Source organism: Lampetra planeri, chromosome 19 (assembly GCF_965212315.1).
Source record: "Lampetra planeri chromosome 19, kcLamPlan1.2.h2, whole genome shotgun sequence".
NCBI classification, from domain to species: domain Eukaryota; kingdom Metazoa; phylum Chordata; class Hyperoartia; order Petromyzontiformes; family Petromyzontidae; genus Lampetra; species Lampetra planeri.
Window position 1 is genome coordinate 10507826 of NC_136125.1, and position 17313 is coordinate 10525138.

At 49.5% G+C, this 17313-nt stretch overlaps 1 protein-coding gene across 1 annotated transcript in view; it reads left to right on the forward strand.

Moving 5' to 3' along the window:
* The window catches only part of FLT1 (fms related receptor tyrosine kinase 1), an 80853-nt gene that overhangs the window by 15725 nt on the left and 47815 nt on the right, over positions 1–17313 (forward strand). Inside the window, exons 3-6 of the mRNA XM_078602977.1 lie at positions 8216–8436; positions 11742–11866; positions 14368–14545; positions 15682–15812. Coding sequence (XP_078459103.1) covers positions 8216–8436; positions 11742–11866; positions 14368–14545; positions 15682–15812 — 655 coding nt within the window. The remainder of the gene's footprint in view (positions 1–8215; positions 8437–11741; positions 11867–14367; positions 14546–15681; positions 15813–17313) is intronic.

Consider the following 17313-nt stretch of genomic DNA (forward strand, 5'->3'; position numbering starts at 1 on the left):
TATGGGGCAAGTGCCGTTTGCGAGTTGCACCCGTGAAAGCCGATACGGCACACGAGGGGGTGGGTGGCCAGCACCACGTCCGGCCGCCTTTATCGCCCGAGTGGCGATGTTTACCATACCTCGAAACCAGGTACTCATTTGAGGCTGAGTCGACTTAGGGGGGGGGCGGTTTAGATAATCCTCATTGGTGTTGGTGGCCGTGAGCGGGAGTCGAACTCGAGTCGCCGGGTTCGTAGCTAACTGCTCCACGGGCGTTCAACATCATCGCCACCACCACCACCAGCATCACCATCAGCATCACCCTTCGCGTTGATCGTGAAAAGCTGCGCCATGCAGTCAGTCCTGCGTCTATGGGCATGCACCCTGCAACCTGCACGTGGCCACATCGGCACGGGGAGCGCCAACCGAGGCCACCCTCGTCCCTGACGCAGCGACCGCGGCAAACGCCGCCCAGCAGGGGACTGCAGCAGCCTCGAAATGAGCACCCACCCCGGTGTGTGAACATCGCCACTGTGGTGGAGACAAAGGCGGCCGGGCGTGGGGCTAGTGCCCCCCCCTCCGTCCCTCTGCAAGTCGTGTGCCACAGTGGCGGCCTTCGTAGTTCGCAACTCGCTAGCAGCACTTGCCCCAACAGTCTGTTGAGGCTATACCGAGTCGGGGGCGGGGGGTGAATCTTTGTGTTGGGGTTGTTGACGGGGCTACTTGGGGTGGGTGTGGGGGGGGCAGGAAGGGATGAGGGAGGCGGGGAGGGGTGATGAGAGGCTGCGAGCAAACAGCACGGCCCCTGCAAGTTCAGATGGAAGAGGTTAATGGCTAAGATTGGATTAGATGCCCCGCGGGCTCTCTCCACGGCAATCGCACTCCTGGCACGTGTGAGCAATCCCCCAGTGGGGCGGGGGGGTTCCTTCATAGACAGCGTCTGTGTGTGTGTCTGTGTGTGTCTGTGTGTGTGTCTGTGTGTGTGTCTGTGTGTGTGTCTGTGTGTGTGTCTGTGTGGGTGTCTGTGTGTGTGTCTGTGTGGGTGTCTGTGTGGGTGTCTGTCTGCGGTGGTGTTCCGGTTAGCACGCTGGGCTATGAACGCGGCGACCCAGGGTTCCATTCCCTCTCACGACCAACACCAGTGACGATTTTCTGAACCGGTCCTGGGCCTCCCCTGGGTCGACTCAGCCTAAAAAACGAGTACCTGGTGCGGTGTGTAAACATCGCCACTGTGGAGACAAAGGCGGCCGGGCGTGGTACTGGCCACCCAACCCCTCGTGTGCCGTGCCGGCCTTCATAGGTGCTCGCTAACAGCACTTGCCCCAACAGTCTGTTCAGGCTATACGGGGGAACTTTGTCTTTGTGTCGTGGTTAGAGCGCTACTGTGCTTCAAACCTAACCACACCACGTCACACGTGCGCCGCGCCTTTACATGTGCTTGCTGACGGCACTTGCCCCAGCAGTTGCTCGGGCTATACGGGGGCCTTTGTCTTTGTTTTGCATGTGCTCACACACGTGTTGGGTGAACAGAGCGCATCGAATCACCGTCCCTCTACCGCGAGTTGGCCGTTTAGAGGGGTAATAAAATTAAGGAAAATAATATCTCAAAAACCCAGAGGCAGCTATGAAAATAAGTCAGCAATAATACTGTAGAATTTGCGGCCAGTAATAGTTTCACGTTAGAACGCGCGCGCGCGTAAATGTGGAGCCTTGGTTCAGATGTTCGTGATCTGCTTTCTTTGACATTCTTGGTTCTTTCGGTAAAGTCACGTAGAAGGGAAATAATAAAATAATAAAAATCAAACAATACAATTCTCACGATGTTTCGGCCACAACGCAAGCAGCCGTCCTCAGGTGAAGAAACAGAGCAGTCGGAAAGACAGCGTCCTAATGAACACTGCTAAGCTTGGCAGCGTATTTTAAGCTGGGTGGGAGGAGGAGAGCGCCTTGACAAAGGCGAGCGACTCTATTAGCTGAGCCTTCTTTTCCCGGAGTTTGTTGAAGGATCTCAAAGTTCCTTGAGTTGTGAAGCAGATGAAGTCCTGATGGCATTTCACCCGCACGAAGAGTCACACATATCTGCCCTGCACAAGCATTAGACTTGAAATGCTCCTCGCCTTTCCACACTTCTCACACGAGTGCATGAACCCTGTTCTTAGAGTAAACGACTCAAATGAATGAAGCTGCAAATACACGTAAAAATAAACCCACCGAGTTAAACACCCTCACTGTGTTATAACAGAAAGAAAAAATATATGAAAGGATGCAATTTCAGGCAGTGGGCCTTCCTGTGTGTAATGAATTTCCCTCCTTCAACACCTTCCGTCTCACTGCTCTGTAGAAGCAAAAGTGCATGAAATGTGAGCTCACTTTTCCTCTATTGTAAGGCGGCGTTCGTAACAAATGTAATTCATTTTTGTTTGTTTGTTTAATCACGTCTTGTACACGCACACAGACACATATGCACGGTCCCTTAATGTAATAGTATTTTTAATCTGGTATTATTAATGTAGCATTATTAGTGAAGCATGATTAATGTAGTAGTATTAACGTAGTATTATTACCGTAGTATTATGAACGTAGTTTTATTAACGTAGTATTACCAATATAGCATCATCACTGCTGCATTATTAATGAAGCATTATTCACGTACTATTATTTCAATGAAGCTGGGGGAGGGGTGGTGACGGGGTGGGGCGGGGGTGGCAGTCGGGGTGGCAGTGGGGGTGGCAGTGGGGGGGGGGTCCCCCGTCGTGTGCCCAGAGGTGACCCCGACTCATCCTCAAGCCACCGAGGGGTTCGTGGCCCGAGACGAGCGCGTGGCAGTGCGGACAGCGCAGACAGTGCGGACGTCTCCACCCCCACGCCCTGAGCTTGAATCGTCGCCAGTTGCCGCCGTTCCGTGCACGGGAGGGTGCCCGCAACACCTGACAACTTGGGCACCTGCGTTCGACAACAATAACGCAGCGCAGGCACAGGGGGTGAGCGGTGTGGTGGGGGGGAGTCACCGCAACACCCCACAACTCCACCGCACTCCACCCCCGCGGGAATGTTCTTAGGTTTTTTCGGTAAAGTCACGTAGGTAAAAAATTGAAATTAATTAAAGTAAAATAAAATAAAAATTAAATAAAAATCACGACGTTTCGGAGGCAACACAATCTTCCGTCTTCAGGTGGAACCGTCACAGCACGATTGGATGATGGCCATTCCAAGTCTGCAGATGTCCGTCGCTTCTCGCACGGGGGTAGCGTGCGAGAAGCGTGGCTTCATCGGCCGTCGCCTCGCAGAGGGTTTACGCCGAAATGTCTCCGAGCGCCGCCGATTTCCACAGATATCCCTCCCCCAACCGCAACCCCGCCCCACACACGAACCCAGAGTGATTTGTTGTTCACCTTGATCATTGAAGTGGTGGTTCGTCTCCTGTTTACAGCCCTCAATCAGCTGTGGAATGTCACATTAATATGATAGAGGCGAGTCCAGTGCCGAAATATCCTTTGTAGTAGTAGCTATTATATATGTAGTAGCTACAGGCCCCGCATTTCCAAGGACCCCGCGCTAAATGCTTTCCAGCTATCAATTCCGGTTCAGTGATTCTGCACTTGCTCTATTACTATAGCACTATACTGCCTTCAACTTTTATGAACGACTGGGTGTTTAAGGTTAGCGATTTGTCGTATGATCTGGCTGTATTGCAAATGAAAAAATACAATTACTTTACTATGCGAGTTCTAAATTTGTGCTTTAATATTTACGTGTTTTTTTATTTTTAGTTAGAGCCCCTTTATCACAACATATGCTACAGGCCCCGCACTAGCTTCATCCGGCACTGGATGAGTTTAGCTAATGTTTAATTTTTTTTTTATTTTAGCAGGTAAGGCCCACTGAGCTAAAACGCTCTTTTAATCTTGTTCACGTGGACATTTATAGCAGCTAAATACTCAAAAATAATGTTGATTCTAAATGTGGAGGGGAAAACCAGAGGACCCGGAGAAAAATGCTCGCGACCACGGCGAGAGAGACACGCAAACTCCAAATTTACAGCAGGCGTCAGGGTAGGGATGGAATCTACGACCTCCTGCAGACCAGGCGAGGGAGTAAACATCCCCCACGGAACATACACAGACGTACCATGCACAGAGTCTATACATAGAACAACCACTGTTCACTTCCCCGACGAGTGCTACTGTACACTACTTATTTTATTGACCCCAGAGTGTCGACGGACCGAGCCAAAAAAAACCCCGAGACCAGGACGTGAGCTCGCATCCGTCTGACCGTGATCCCGCTCCGCTTTCCCGCCCAGCCACCTGCCTCGTAGCCCCCGACCCAAAATTAGATTCTTCCGATTGAAAATGTTTCCCGCTAATCGCTGCAATGCCCCGGTGGGGGCACTTCGGGAGATTTCCTTCCTCTCGTCTTTCGGTTAGCTGGGGGGGGAAGGGGGGGTGGAAGGGGAGGGCAGGCAGGAGGGAGGGAGGCAACACAAAAAGCGTGTAGAACGAAGCCCAAAACTAACAACTGCAACGCATCGTTAGCCTACGAGCGTTGTTGCGTTAACCACGGAGGGCAGTTGTCTGGAGACGTCCCGGAAGGCAAAAGTGTCCAGGTCCACCGAGCTGCCGTGTAGGCAGCGCGTGTTTACCAGGCACCGCAGGGGTGCGCGGTTCGAACCTGAGAGTCGCCCTGGTTAACCACAAAACGTCTAGTGACATTGTATATTTATTTATTTTAAAGTAAGTCGGCCACGCGTGCCGTTGTCGCTATCCACATTTCAAAACAAAATTGAGAACCTGTTTGGGTAAAACCGTACACAGCGACACCCTCCGTGGGTCTACGATGAAGCTACAGCAGACTAGCACTGGGACTCCTCTGTGAGACACGAAGAAGACGACGAAGACGAATAAGAATATGAAGAAAAAGACGGTGGCTTCTCTGTCCCAGCAGACACCGCGCGTCGCGTGCGCCCCAGCGTCTGAGAGGCCACGTGGTCGCGTCGACCGTTCGCCCCAGGGGGCCAACGCCGTAGCAGCAGCAGTAGCAGCGGCGGCAGCTTCCCAAGAATAGATGAAGGCCGGGTCAACTAAACACAGCCTCACTAACACGCGCCCATTGTCTGCCGCGTGCCCGTAAACAAAGGCGCCGCCAGGAGACGCCGTTCCGTGTTGATCAGCTCTCGCACGGGAGGGGGGGGCGGAGTAAATTCCAAATAGTTTTTGTTTGTGTTGGGCAGCATATTCAATTTTTTGTCTTTTTTGTGTGCATCTAAGACCAAAATAAATCACCCCTCAATCTGCCCAGTGTCGTCACACTTTGGAAGCAAAGCGACACTGAGCGGGATTTGAAGCCAGCCCAGTACGGTATTTGGATAGGTAAATTGCTGTGGAACACGTACGCGTGTATGTTTGTTGAACTTCTTTCGCACCGTACGTAGCCTTAGGACATTTCGGCTGTGGGGGGCAAGCACAGCGCACACAAATGCGACATTCCACATTTCGGAATCTGACGATGCATCGTTTCTTAAAACGAACATGGATTCTTAAACTGCTCAACAACGCGTTCAAACGATTAATGTCTGTGATAATGCATTGTTTGAGATGTATGCACGTGTACATGCCTAATGTTACCTAATCGAGTGACACAAGAGGTCGTAAGAAAAATGCAAACGAGGTAACAGAATGAAGTATATTTGCATGAACTCACGTGCCCTTAATCGTGACAATGTATCATTCGCTAAGGGCCGGTACAGTTATTGCACGCCGAGTTCAGATTTACCTGTTGTTAGCTTTACATTCTGTTTAAAGAGGCTCGCAGTGACGTTTAGAAACGTGCGTTTGGAGTATTTGGCTGCTGCGATGCGTATTCACGTGATAAGCCTCTTCGTGGAGCTATCATTTGTGTATTCCAAGTCGCTTCTAGTAAAATAGCTGTATAGCTCATTGGGCCTTACCTGGTAAAAAAAAGTTGAAGTTCATTGTTTTTACAAAATTTTCACGCTTACTCGAACACGCCGCTGCCATGCTGAGATAAATAAAATAAAACGTTGAGCTGCCGTCTTGATAGACATGCCCCAATGAAGCGTGAGTTGCACGTGCGATCCGTATTTTCATTTTTCTTTAAAAATATATATAAAACCCATGTCTGAACCAGCACGCATTCCATCAGATTGCATCATTTACATCCAACCGCACCACGCCGGCCAGCGCACACTGGTGACGACGCAGCGCGCGTCGGAGTGAGCACCACCATCACCACCTCCACCACCACCACCACCACCTCCACCACCACCACCACCTCCACCACCACCACCACCACCACCACCTCCACCACCACCACCACCACCTCCACCATCACCACTTCTACCACCACCACCACCACCACTTCCACCACCACCTCCACCTCCACCACCTCCACCACCACCACCTCCACCACCACCACCACCTCCACTACCACCACTTCTACCACCTCCACCACCACCACCACCACCACCTCCACCACCACCACCACCACCTCCACCACCACTTCCACCACCACCTCCACCACCACCACCTCCACCACCACCACCACCACCTCCACCACCACTTCCACCACCACCTCCACCACCACCACCACCACCTCCACCTCCACCTCCACCACCTTCACCACCTCCACCACCACCACCACCTCCACTACCACCACCACCACCACCACCACTTCCACCACCTCCACCACCACCTCCACCACCTCCACCACCACCTCCACGGCTGTGCCCACTCCTTCTGGGAGAACGGCAGCATTAAGCAGCTTCAGCGGAAACGCCTCGCGTCTTCCAGTTGACCGCATATGACGCGCGCGATAAAGAAAACGGAGCCGTCTGCAATTGCTTGCACGCAAAAAAAAAACAAAAAAACTGCTTCTGATGAAAGGCATCCACGCGAAAGGGAGCTCTAGAGAGTGAACTCTAGAGAGTGAACTCTAGAGAGTGAACCCTAGAGAGTGAACTCTAGAGAGTGAACTCTAGAGAGTGAACTCTAGAGAGTGAACTCTAGAGAGTGAGCTCTAGAGAGTGAACTCTAGAGAGTTAACCCTAGAGAGTGAACTCTAGAGAGTGAGCTCTAGAGAGTGAACTCTAGAGAGTGAACTCTAGAGAGTGAGCTCTAGAGAGTGAACTCTAGAGAGTGAACTCTAGAGAGTGAACTCTAGAGAGTGAACTCTAGAGAGTGAACTCTAGAGAGTGAACTCTAGAGAGTGAGCTCTAGAGAGTGAACTCTAGAGAGTGAACTCTAGAGAGTGAACTCTAGAGAGTGAGCTCTAGAGAGTGAACTCTAGAGAGTGAGCTCTCGTCAGCCCCATCTCGAGGAGTGTATCCCACCCAACGTCCCTCGACCTGCCGACCACTGTCAACCACAAACACAACTTTCAAGGAGCACAGTATGCCAATGCCAGATGATTTTGTTTCAAAACGACTCCGAATCGAAAGTAGAACCACTTTGTTGTCGCCTTTTGCGGACCACCAATGATCCGAGCACCACGTTGTTGTAAACCGCTGCTCTAGTGGTGGATTTACACAGCGCCATAGGATTTCATCTCGAATAACAATTCCACTGGTCAACAAAAAAAACATGTTTTTCTGGCCTGGACTTTTGCAGCTGTTTTAGACTAATTTCAGGGTGCTGATTCCAAATCTGATCTCAGATTTGCTCTATCACATCTCATTTTTATGCTATCGGCATACCCCATTTTCATTGATTTTACCCGAAATTAACTCTGTCACTTATGATTGCAAGTTGTTGCGAGTCAGTGACTGCTTTAGTGTTAAAATATGGTGCTGTATTTTTAGGATAGTGTGTTTATAATATAATTTTATGTAGATATCCACATTTATTGAATATTTTTCTTCTGCAGTTTTTATTGAAAATCCAATATTTGATATCTCAAAAACCTGATGTGATAGACAAAAACTGATGCCAGATTTGGAATCAGCACCCCAAAATTACCTTAAAACCGTTGGAATACCTTATGCCAGAAAAAGTGTGTTGACCAGTGTTATTAGACAGGACGTTATGATAACTACTGTAATGGGTTACTATGACCCCTGCAGCCACTGGAGGCACTGCGTTCACGTGAAGAAAAAGGAATGGATCATTGGATAGATTCCACGGGGGGGTAGGTGTGTGGGCACGCTAACTTTATGATGATTATGACGAGTACCAAACTGAACGGTGACACTGAACCCTCTCGCCATCGTGCTCCGCTCTAGCGGGAGCGACCCCGTGAGCTGGGCCTCTCCGCGCAACGAAAGCTTCGTGGCAGCGCCGTGCCCCCACCGGGGTCGCCAGGGGTTCTGCGCAACCCTGCACGTGCCCCAGGCCGCCGTCGAGGACACGGGCCGCTACCGCTGCTTCTACAGCAAGTACGCGCCCTACATCGAAGGGCTGGACGGCTGGGACCACTCCGTTTCGGTGTACGTCTTCGTGAGAGGTGAGTCAGGGGCGGGCGCTCAAAGCGGCCTGCGTTACTGCTTTTTCAGGGCCGCTGGCACCACGGACCCGGTGGCACCGGGAACTTCCCACTTTAGGCTCCCGCGATCGTGCAGGTCCGCGTCCCCGTTATTTATGAGCCACGAGGCACCCCTTTGTGGCCTCGGCTCCTTCTCGCCGTGTCCTCCCTGCGCTCTTCTATCGGCCATGGACGGTCGTTGAGCGATCCTGGGATCTCGGGAGAAAAATGTTAAATTGTTGAAATTATTTTTACGGAAACTTAGGCGAGTTTAGGCTATCGCAGGGTAAGGAAGTTTATTTTATTGTTTTGCCCCTTAAGTGGACGTAAGCGAGGGTGCCACTGACCACGTGTCATTGATCCTATGACATAACGGCTGGTTCTGGGGTGTCACGTGGCGAAATGTAAACTCCCTCGCCCGGTATGCAGGAGGTCGTGGGTTTGACCCCGACCCTGATCCCTGTATGTTTGGAGTTTGCGTCGTCAATCTCCCCGTGGTCACGTGGATTTTTCTCCGGGTCCTTCGGTTTTTCCCCCACAACTTAGAATCAACATGCTTTTAGAGTACGTGGTTTCTATACATTTCCACGTCATAAGCCACTTCGTTGACCTGTCATTTGTGATAACCAGGTCGCTTCTGAAAAATAGCTATACAGCTCAGTGGGCCTTACCTGGTAAAATAAAAATGAATAGTTTTTTTCTGAGGTCGCATCATCGCGACCGTTCCCACACCCAAGCCAGTGCACTTTTCAGTGGTCATGGGGAACGCTGCATTTGTTGGGAAAAGTTGTAGCCATGCGAACGAAATGTGTGGCAGGTGGCATCGACGGGGTCTTTGCTCTGTGTAATCAGCATCGAGGGTCCAAGGAAGGAGCACGTCTCATTTTTTGTTGTGTTGTTGTTTTGTTTTAAACTCGATACATTCCGCGTGAGTAATCCTACACGAGTGTAATTTGGGGCCAGGATATAGCTCGGGCGGTAGGGCGGCAGCGCTCCCGATGTGCGTTAGTGCAGGAGCAATGAGTAATTATAGAGTGCTGCCTTTTGTAGATTTCGTGGAAAGCTGCTCCCCGACGGCTGAAGCATCTGGCTATATTTTGAGGTGGCTCATCTTCCACCGGTTTACCCTCTGATGCTCATTTCCCTCGAGAGAGAGAGAGAGAAGGCTCATTCATGAGGACACGGGTTTTAAGTGCGTGGGCGCCCTGATGAGCAGATTGACGTCGGGAGGAGGGCATGTCATCAAGGGCGGTGTGCAGGGTGGAGCCCCGAGGTGGAACGGAATAAAGGAAGAGCTAATACACGGACGGACATTGATCCTCTGGATTAAACAGCGCCGCTTGCTCGTCAACCTCGACCCGCTGAACTCCTAAACCCTTTAAACGACTTCCCGTCTCATGCCTAATTATTTACTTAGAATATTCCCTCCGGCTTGAAAGAAAAAGAGAGAGAGAGAGAGAGAAAGAGAAACAAGTTTTCGTGAACAGATTATCCAAGCCCTGTCTACGCCACAATTCTAATGGTTACCATTGTTTGGGTCCTTTCTTCAGACGCGTCTAATACACGGGCGATGGGTGCACTGTACATGCACTGGGTATCATTCCCATGTCGACGATGAATCGGTTTCATCAAATTTTATACATGATTATGGATTGTGGTAGGGTCCCTGTTGGCAAGGTTCCATTTATTTAGTTACAGCAAAAAAATATTCATATGAGAAATGATCAATCGTCAAGACGGGAATGATGCCACGTTTTCGGAGGCACGCTTGTTGTTGTTGTTGTTTCACCCCAACCAGAGTGCGGTTTGCACTGCTGCGTAAGACGATAGCAGGTGCGCGAGGGAAATCTTTTGCGGACCGCTCTTTCAAGCCGGCGATGGTCGGTGTGTGTAATGGCAGAAGCGTTACATCGTCTTGAAAGGGGTGGAAGTTCATCGACATTTATAACATGTGTGTGACGTTGTCAAAACATGGCCAAACATTCCTTCCATGAGGAGATTCTCAGAGAAGTGACAACTGGTTCAATGTAAATTGGCAAACATAACTTTGGCAGCCTTTTTCTAAATATTCCTGGGAGCGGCAAAGAAATCACATTCAGAGTTGGTAATTTCACAGATTATTATTTTTCATACGTCAAAAAAAAAACTCTTTCCAAAAAGAAAACATTCCTTTCCCCTTGTGTTTTATAGTGCCATAGCAACGTGAAGTTAACCGTGAAATTTTATGTTTAATTTTAAATATGTGGTTGGACATTTTTGCACGCGATATATTTTTCCCGTGTGTGTCGTCAGTCGTGAGGTTAAGGATATAGAACTTCGGCCTTTCTCAGGACCAATGTCGTAAAAGTGCCAATTATTTTATGTTATTGTCAGAGTTCAGTTTGTGGGTAGTGGGAATACACTGGTTATGGCACCAGGCTATCAACCCAGCCACCTGAGTTGGATTCCTGGTCACAGCTCACATCAGTGAACAATTCAAACAAAATTTTTTTCCTTCTGAATGCTTACTATTGCATTGAGTGATGCTTATTATTATTTTACATTCTGTAATTTCGCATAGAATTAGGAGGGTTCATATTACAGGTGTACCATGTTTACCATGTTCACCATGTTTAGTTGTCACAAACCATAACAAAGGCCGACCCTCTTAAGCCTCACCTTACCATATGAATAAAAAGTGTGCTGTACTTGGCCCTTCCCCCCTCTCCAACCATTATATAAACGGAGTGGTTGCTCCTGCAATCTCTTATTTACTTGATACAGCTGTCGTGGCTGTGACGGTTCCACCTGAAGACGGAAGCTTGTGTTGCCTCCGAAACGTCGTGATTTTTATTTTACTTTTATTAATTTTAATGTTTTTACGTGACTTTACCGAAAAAACCTAAGAATATTAATCCTTGCAGTCACGAAAGCTTCAAATCTAGAACTAGGAGGGTGCCTTTGCTTATTAACATCTCGCAGTTTACCAGCTTAGGTTCAGACAAGCCTGACTGCTGGTGAGAGACTGAATTTCAAAATCGGTCCAGTTTGCTTGTGTGAACCAACGCTGCTCAAACAATAACAACTCCCAGAGGGCCAGGTGGCTGAGGGGACATACAACAATAATAAAACGATTTCATTACTTTTGTTTTGAACACGCGGCGACAGATATGCGAAGAAGTCGCGTCGCCCGCTCATTCATTTCCCCGACGTACTCACCACACGTGCACGTGCCGTCAGCCTTCGCGTGACATGGTTCGGCTGACGCGGTTGTACGTGCCGCGTGCCTTTTGTTTCTTTTCTCTCAGATTACAGTCGGCCCTTCCTGCAAATGAGTCGCGATGGATTGGACGTCGTGTACCTGTTCAAGGGCAGCCCGTATGTTGTACCATGCCGAGTGTCCGCTCCTGACGTGAACGTCACGTTCGTATCGGTGAGGATTCCCCCACCCCGCCACCCCGCAGTGCAATTTTGAACGCCGTTCTGGATACGGTTGAAACTCTTATCGCATTTGCTCCTTCTGTCCGTCCGTCCGTCTTGCAGGGTGGGATCACTCTTGCTCTTGTTAAGGATGATGCAATGTAAATTAAAAGCTGTGTTAGTTTTTCGTCTCGGCCGTTATTACGGGCTCATCCGATCGAAAACTGGGAACATCGATTGAAGGGTTTAGCGAAAAGCTTGGCGATAACAACATGTTCTTCATCATGCCTCGAAAATAATGTCCGTCACACGTCAATGCTGGAATTTTCCAAACGTATGAAAATATCTTAATTTTAAACAAAGGTTGTTTTTGTTTGTGTGCAGTCATTGGTGACCACGGTGTGGCTATGAGCTCACTACCCGGTCTAATCATTTGAACTCTGGAATTGAGTTCAGGATTCAAACTCAGCATCTCAGCAATGCTGTGACACGGAATTAGCCCACATGTCCTCCTCCTCCTCCTTGACAATGCGGCTTCACTTGATTTGCTCGATGTGAGAACACAGCACCTGGGGCTATGCCCCTATAGTGCGTGGTAGAGGCCGGGTTGTATGAAAAAAAATCCCCAATAAGGACATTAGTGAATTGTACCCGGCGTGCCCTCAGTGCAGCGATCTCCAACAGCTGGCAGCATTTCTTGGAAATGACGAGAAGTTGTTCCTTGTTATTATTTTTTTCTTACAAATTTCAGTCTGTGTCTTTCACGGAGCTTCCTGTAGGATCGAGCTCAATTGCAACATGCCACGCATGTGGATCGCACCTGCTGCCTCCCACCCCTGTGTGAACTGAGGACGATGCGAAAACTCCGGCTCTACCCCCCTAGGCCGGAGCCTTTAGGCTTTAGACGATGCCAACCCGTGCCACTCTGCCCAACGCGCATTCCCCACCCCTCGTCGCAGGCGCGTCTTTCGGCGACGTGCGGCGGTGAGTCGAGGCCCCAGTTCAAGGAGGTGGTCAAATCTGTGTCAGGTTTCGCAGCGAAGGAATCGGTGTGGCCTCCTGGGAAAATCAAGTCTGGTGATAGGCCTGAATCCATTTGTGGATTAATCATAGCCTCCACGTTCTTTTTGCACTCCAAAAAAAGAACGAAATAAGTAACTAATGAATACATTGCATCACCTGCTTGTGTCACCTGCCATGTTGTCAACAGACAGGAGTGCAGCAAAATCAATTGCTGCACTGCACTATGCTCCAACGTGGTGAAGTATAGTCTAACAACCCCAATTTTTGGCATGGTGCAGGGAGGCCCTCATCCAGTAGTGGACTTACAAAAGGCCTGTACATGTGTAGGACTCGTACTCCGGATGTCTTTCTGTTCCGTTTATTCACACTCAGAGTTCACCTCCTCATCGTCACCGCTCCGCGTCTCTCTGTTCTCTCTCTCCGCTCCGCGATTCCGTTCCGCTCTCTCTCCGTCTCTCCCAAGGTCTGTATACTCCGCTGCTACCCTACTCTAGACCTTACAGATGCATGGCTACGGCTGCTACCGCACACCGTGTCCTCTCTATCTACTGCAACCGTACTCTCTCTATCCGCCCTATCACTGTTACCGTACTCTCTTCTCTCTATATCACCGTTACCGTACTCTCTGCTCTCTCTATCACTGTTACCATACTCTCTGCTCTCTCTATCCCCGGGCACCATCACTCCAGCTCCAACCAAGACTCCCGTCTCTCTGTTACGCTGTGTCTTTTATCCCCGCACCAATTAGTCCCTATTAATTATCTCACCCCCCCGCTTTACCCCTCGTCCCCAGGCCCCCAGCCTCACGTGGCCTTGTTATTCCTGCCTGAGTGACGCCAGTCATTAAGTACTCACCCGCTTAACCAATCACTGGCCTGTGTACCCCTAACACCTGTCGCGCCTCTTAACGGCGTCTTCCTCACGCCCAACAACAACAACATCGTCCTCAAATACCCCTACACTGTACACTGCTCTCTTGCATAGCAACAGCAAAAGAGAACGCGTGGCGCGGCATATTTCAAGTCCTACACATGCACAAATGTGTACGCGTCACCTGCAATGACAAACCTCGAGGCGGAGATTACTGGAGTCATGGACACGTCACTGAATAGATGATACTTGCATTTCCTGTGTATATATATTATTATTGTGCAAGTCCTCTTCCTGGAGAGGGTGAGCACCTCGTGACGTTCTGATGGCTACTTTGCAACGTAATCGAGTCGCTTTTCCGTTACGCTTGCGGGTTGCAGCGCATGTCGTTGGTTTACATTGTCCGACGTTTCGCTCCACGTGCTAGAATCTGCTTCAGGGCCTGATTTGCGCCGCTCATCCTGTTTTGGAGTCGCGATTTCTTTTTGTAGACCATCCAAAATGTCCTATCGGTGCCGACATTTTCCGTCGTTTCGCATCAATCCAGGGGAATGCCAGGGTCCCCAGGGTTGACTCGATCTCATCAATGTCTATGAACTCTGCGCCTGTGTTGTTCACCAGTACATACCCTCCAAGCGGTACCAGCCAAATAACAAGGACCTGCTGTGGGACCCGAAAGTAGGCTTTACCGTGATGCCGGGCCTCATCACGGAGCTGCCAGCCCAATATTTCTGTGAGGTCAGCATCCGGGGCAAGACCTACCAGTCTTACCGGTTCTTCCCGCAAATCTTGGTGAAAGGTGAGCAGGTGTCTATATTCGCCAGACCAACAAATGCCACGAGACAATTTAATCAAAGGTAGTATATTCTTCTTGGCTCTGTCGGTAAAGTCACGTAGAAGGGAAATAATAAAATAATAGAAATAAAACATAATAAAATACAATTCTCACGACGTTTCGGCCACAACGCAGGACGGCTGCTTGCGTTGTGGCCGAAACGTCGTGAGAATTTTATTGTTTTATTTTTATTATTTCCCTTCTACGTGACTTTACCGAAAGAAGCAAGAAGATGAATCCCTGCAGTCACGAAAGCTTTAAATCGAAATTTAAAGGTAATATATTAGTTTTATTCACTTGTCCAAGAGAGTGTCACTGAGTCAAAGGAATCTATTTCTTTTCTCAAGAGAATCCTGCATGGAAATTGGTTGGACAATTGCAGTAATGGGTGTCTTGCTTGTGAGAGGAAACACTCAAAGCTCTGCACGTAGAAATTCAATAACTCATCACCGTACTGCCATCTCATACCCACTTCGCAACCCAAATCTACAACACGAGGTATTTCCCGTCCCCAATTTCATTGTTGACCGAATTTAACCAAGGGATCTGACAAGATCACGTGCCGTAAGGTGGCCATGAGAATGTTATCCCCTCATATATTTCTTGTCCGACTCCTCCGGTTTCCCCCCCCACACGGAGCTTAACGCTCATTAATGACATTGGTCAACTCTCCTATTGCAAGTCCCTACAGTGAAATAGTCTGCGATGCTCAGTAAGGCTTCCTTGATAAATTCATTGACGTCAGTCTCAATCACACTCACTTGCTCTCGGCATTATTTGCACCTTGTTGTGAAGTTGCTCCGTCAGTGTGACAATGCACCGTTTCTCTAGAACTGCTACGTACAACATATATATAACCAACTTCTGATGCTAAATCTTATAGTGTCAGCATCGTCGTCGTCGTCATCACACTGACTTGTCACTAAGTCAACACATCCCTCACGAGCCACTCGTCACAGTCTCATCACCGGCACCGTTTTTCCCATCTCGGAACCGCCGATTTGCATGGTTGGCTACGTGTGGTGTGAAAAACGTTCAACAAACACACACACGCACGTGCTACACTGTGGTGTGCGTTTGTCCATGTGTGGCGAGAGCAGACGGCATCCTCAATATCGGGCCCAACACCACGACCGAGTTGATGGTCGGCGAGACGCTCTTACTCAACTGCTCCATCACCACCAAGTTCAACGTGGCACTGATGATGAAATGGCTTCATGTGGATCGACCGGTCAGTGTCACATGCGTGAGCACGTGTGCGTGTGTGCGCGCGCGCGTGCGCTCCGGGGAGCGGGGGCGCGGTGGCTGAGGGGCCACTGCGCTACAAACTCGGCGACCCGAGTTCGCTTCCCACTCGCGACCAAAAACGGTGGCGAATACTGAAACCAGTCCTTTGTTCTCCTCTGTGTGTCCACATCAGCACCGGGGAGACAAAGGCGGCCATGGGCGTGGTGTTGGCCACCCACCCCATCGTGTGCTGGGCCGGCCTTAATGGATAATACTCGCTAACGGCACTTGCCCCCCAGAAGAGAGTCGTTCTACGGAGGATCTTTGACTTGTCTCTGTGGTTGCTCGCTGGGAGGCAGCCTCGTTGTTAACGCGCGCCAAGGCATCTCGTGCCTCGCCGAGTAGATCAGAGCGTCCGCATCTTCCTGTGCCGGTGGGATGCACGCTCAACGTCAGTAAAGTTTCCACTCTGCTGTCACTCGCCAGTCAGCGACACGTTGGATCGCTGCGGGGATAGTCTCGTAGTCTGTGATCTTGTAACCGGGCACACGCACTCTCCTCTTTTTCGCGAGAGACCTGTGGCGACACGTGTAAAGGCAAGCACCGACACGTGGGTTGATCCCTTGGCAATGACTACCGCACTGTATCGTGTTGTGCGTGGGAGTATTGATTATTTACAAGATTACGCAAATCGTATGCAAGTTGCGGGCTTGCTGGTTATATATGAATCAAATCGTGACCCCCAAATCGTGTCCAGTCATCAATCTGCTGGAAAAGCAAAGGACGACATGCCTCGTGTTGTGCGCATTGTGCATCGTGTGGTGCGTACTGTGTTGTGTTTCGAGGAAATTGTGCAGCCGGGTGCAATTGTTTTACCTTCTAAAACTATTCCGCACGCCTCATCGGGGCCCATCTATACCTCGTGTCCCTCCCTGTTCATCTCGATCGAATGATCGATTCATTGACCTCATGCACAGGCGGGTAAAGGGGTGAAACTGAAGAGTGCAATTCAGAAACTCTTCACCAACGGCAGAAGAAAATCACATTCGTTTAAGTTGGCAGAATACGTGGCTCTGGATGGTTAAATGCCAGTGGGATTTTCTTTGTCATTTTGGGATTCATCAGCAGATACCATGCACTTGGATGTAGTTTGCAAGAGACGATCTTTGCCAATGCCAAATCTAAGTTGAGCTTAGTTTATTTTGATTTGTTACACGGATGATTCTAATGGCCAGCTGTATAAATGCCTTGTGTGATTTCCCACTAGGTTTGGCAGTTGATGAAGTCGGAGTTAAGGGGAATATAAATCATTGATGGTGTTCTTTTATGCAGTAGCCTTGGCCCAGAATGTGCATAATTGAAAATTGTCCCAAGTTATTAATTCGATTAATTAACCATCTCCTTCTCGCATGATCGCCTTTATTTATTAATATTTTTATCGAGCACTTGAATCGCTGGCTGGAGAAAAGCGGCTGCAGGATCCGATGGCGGAAACAAAGTGGTTG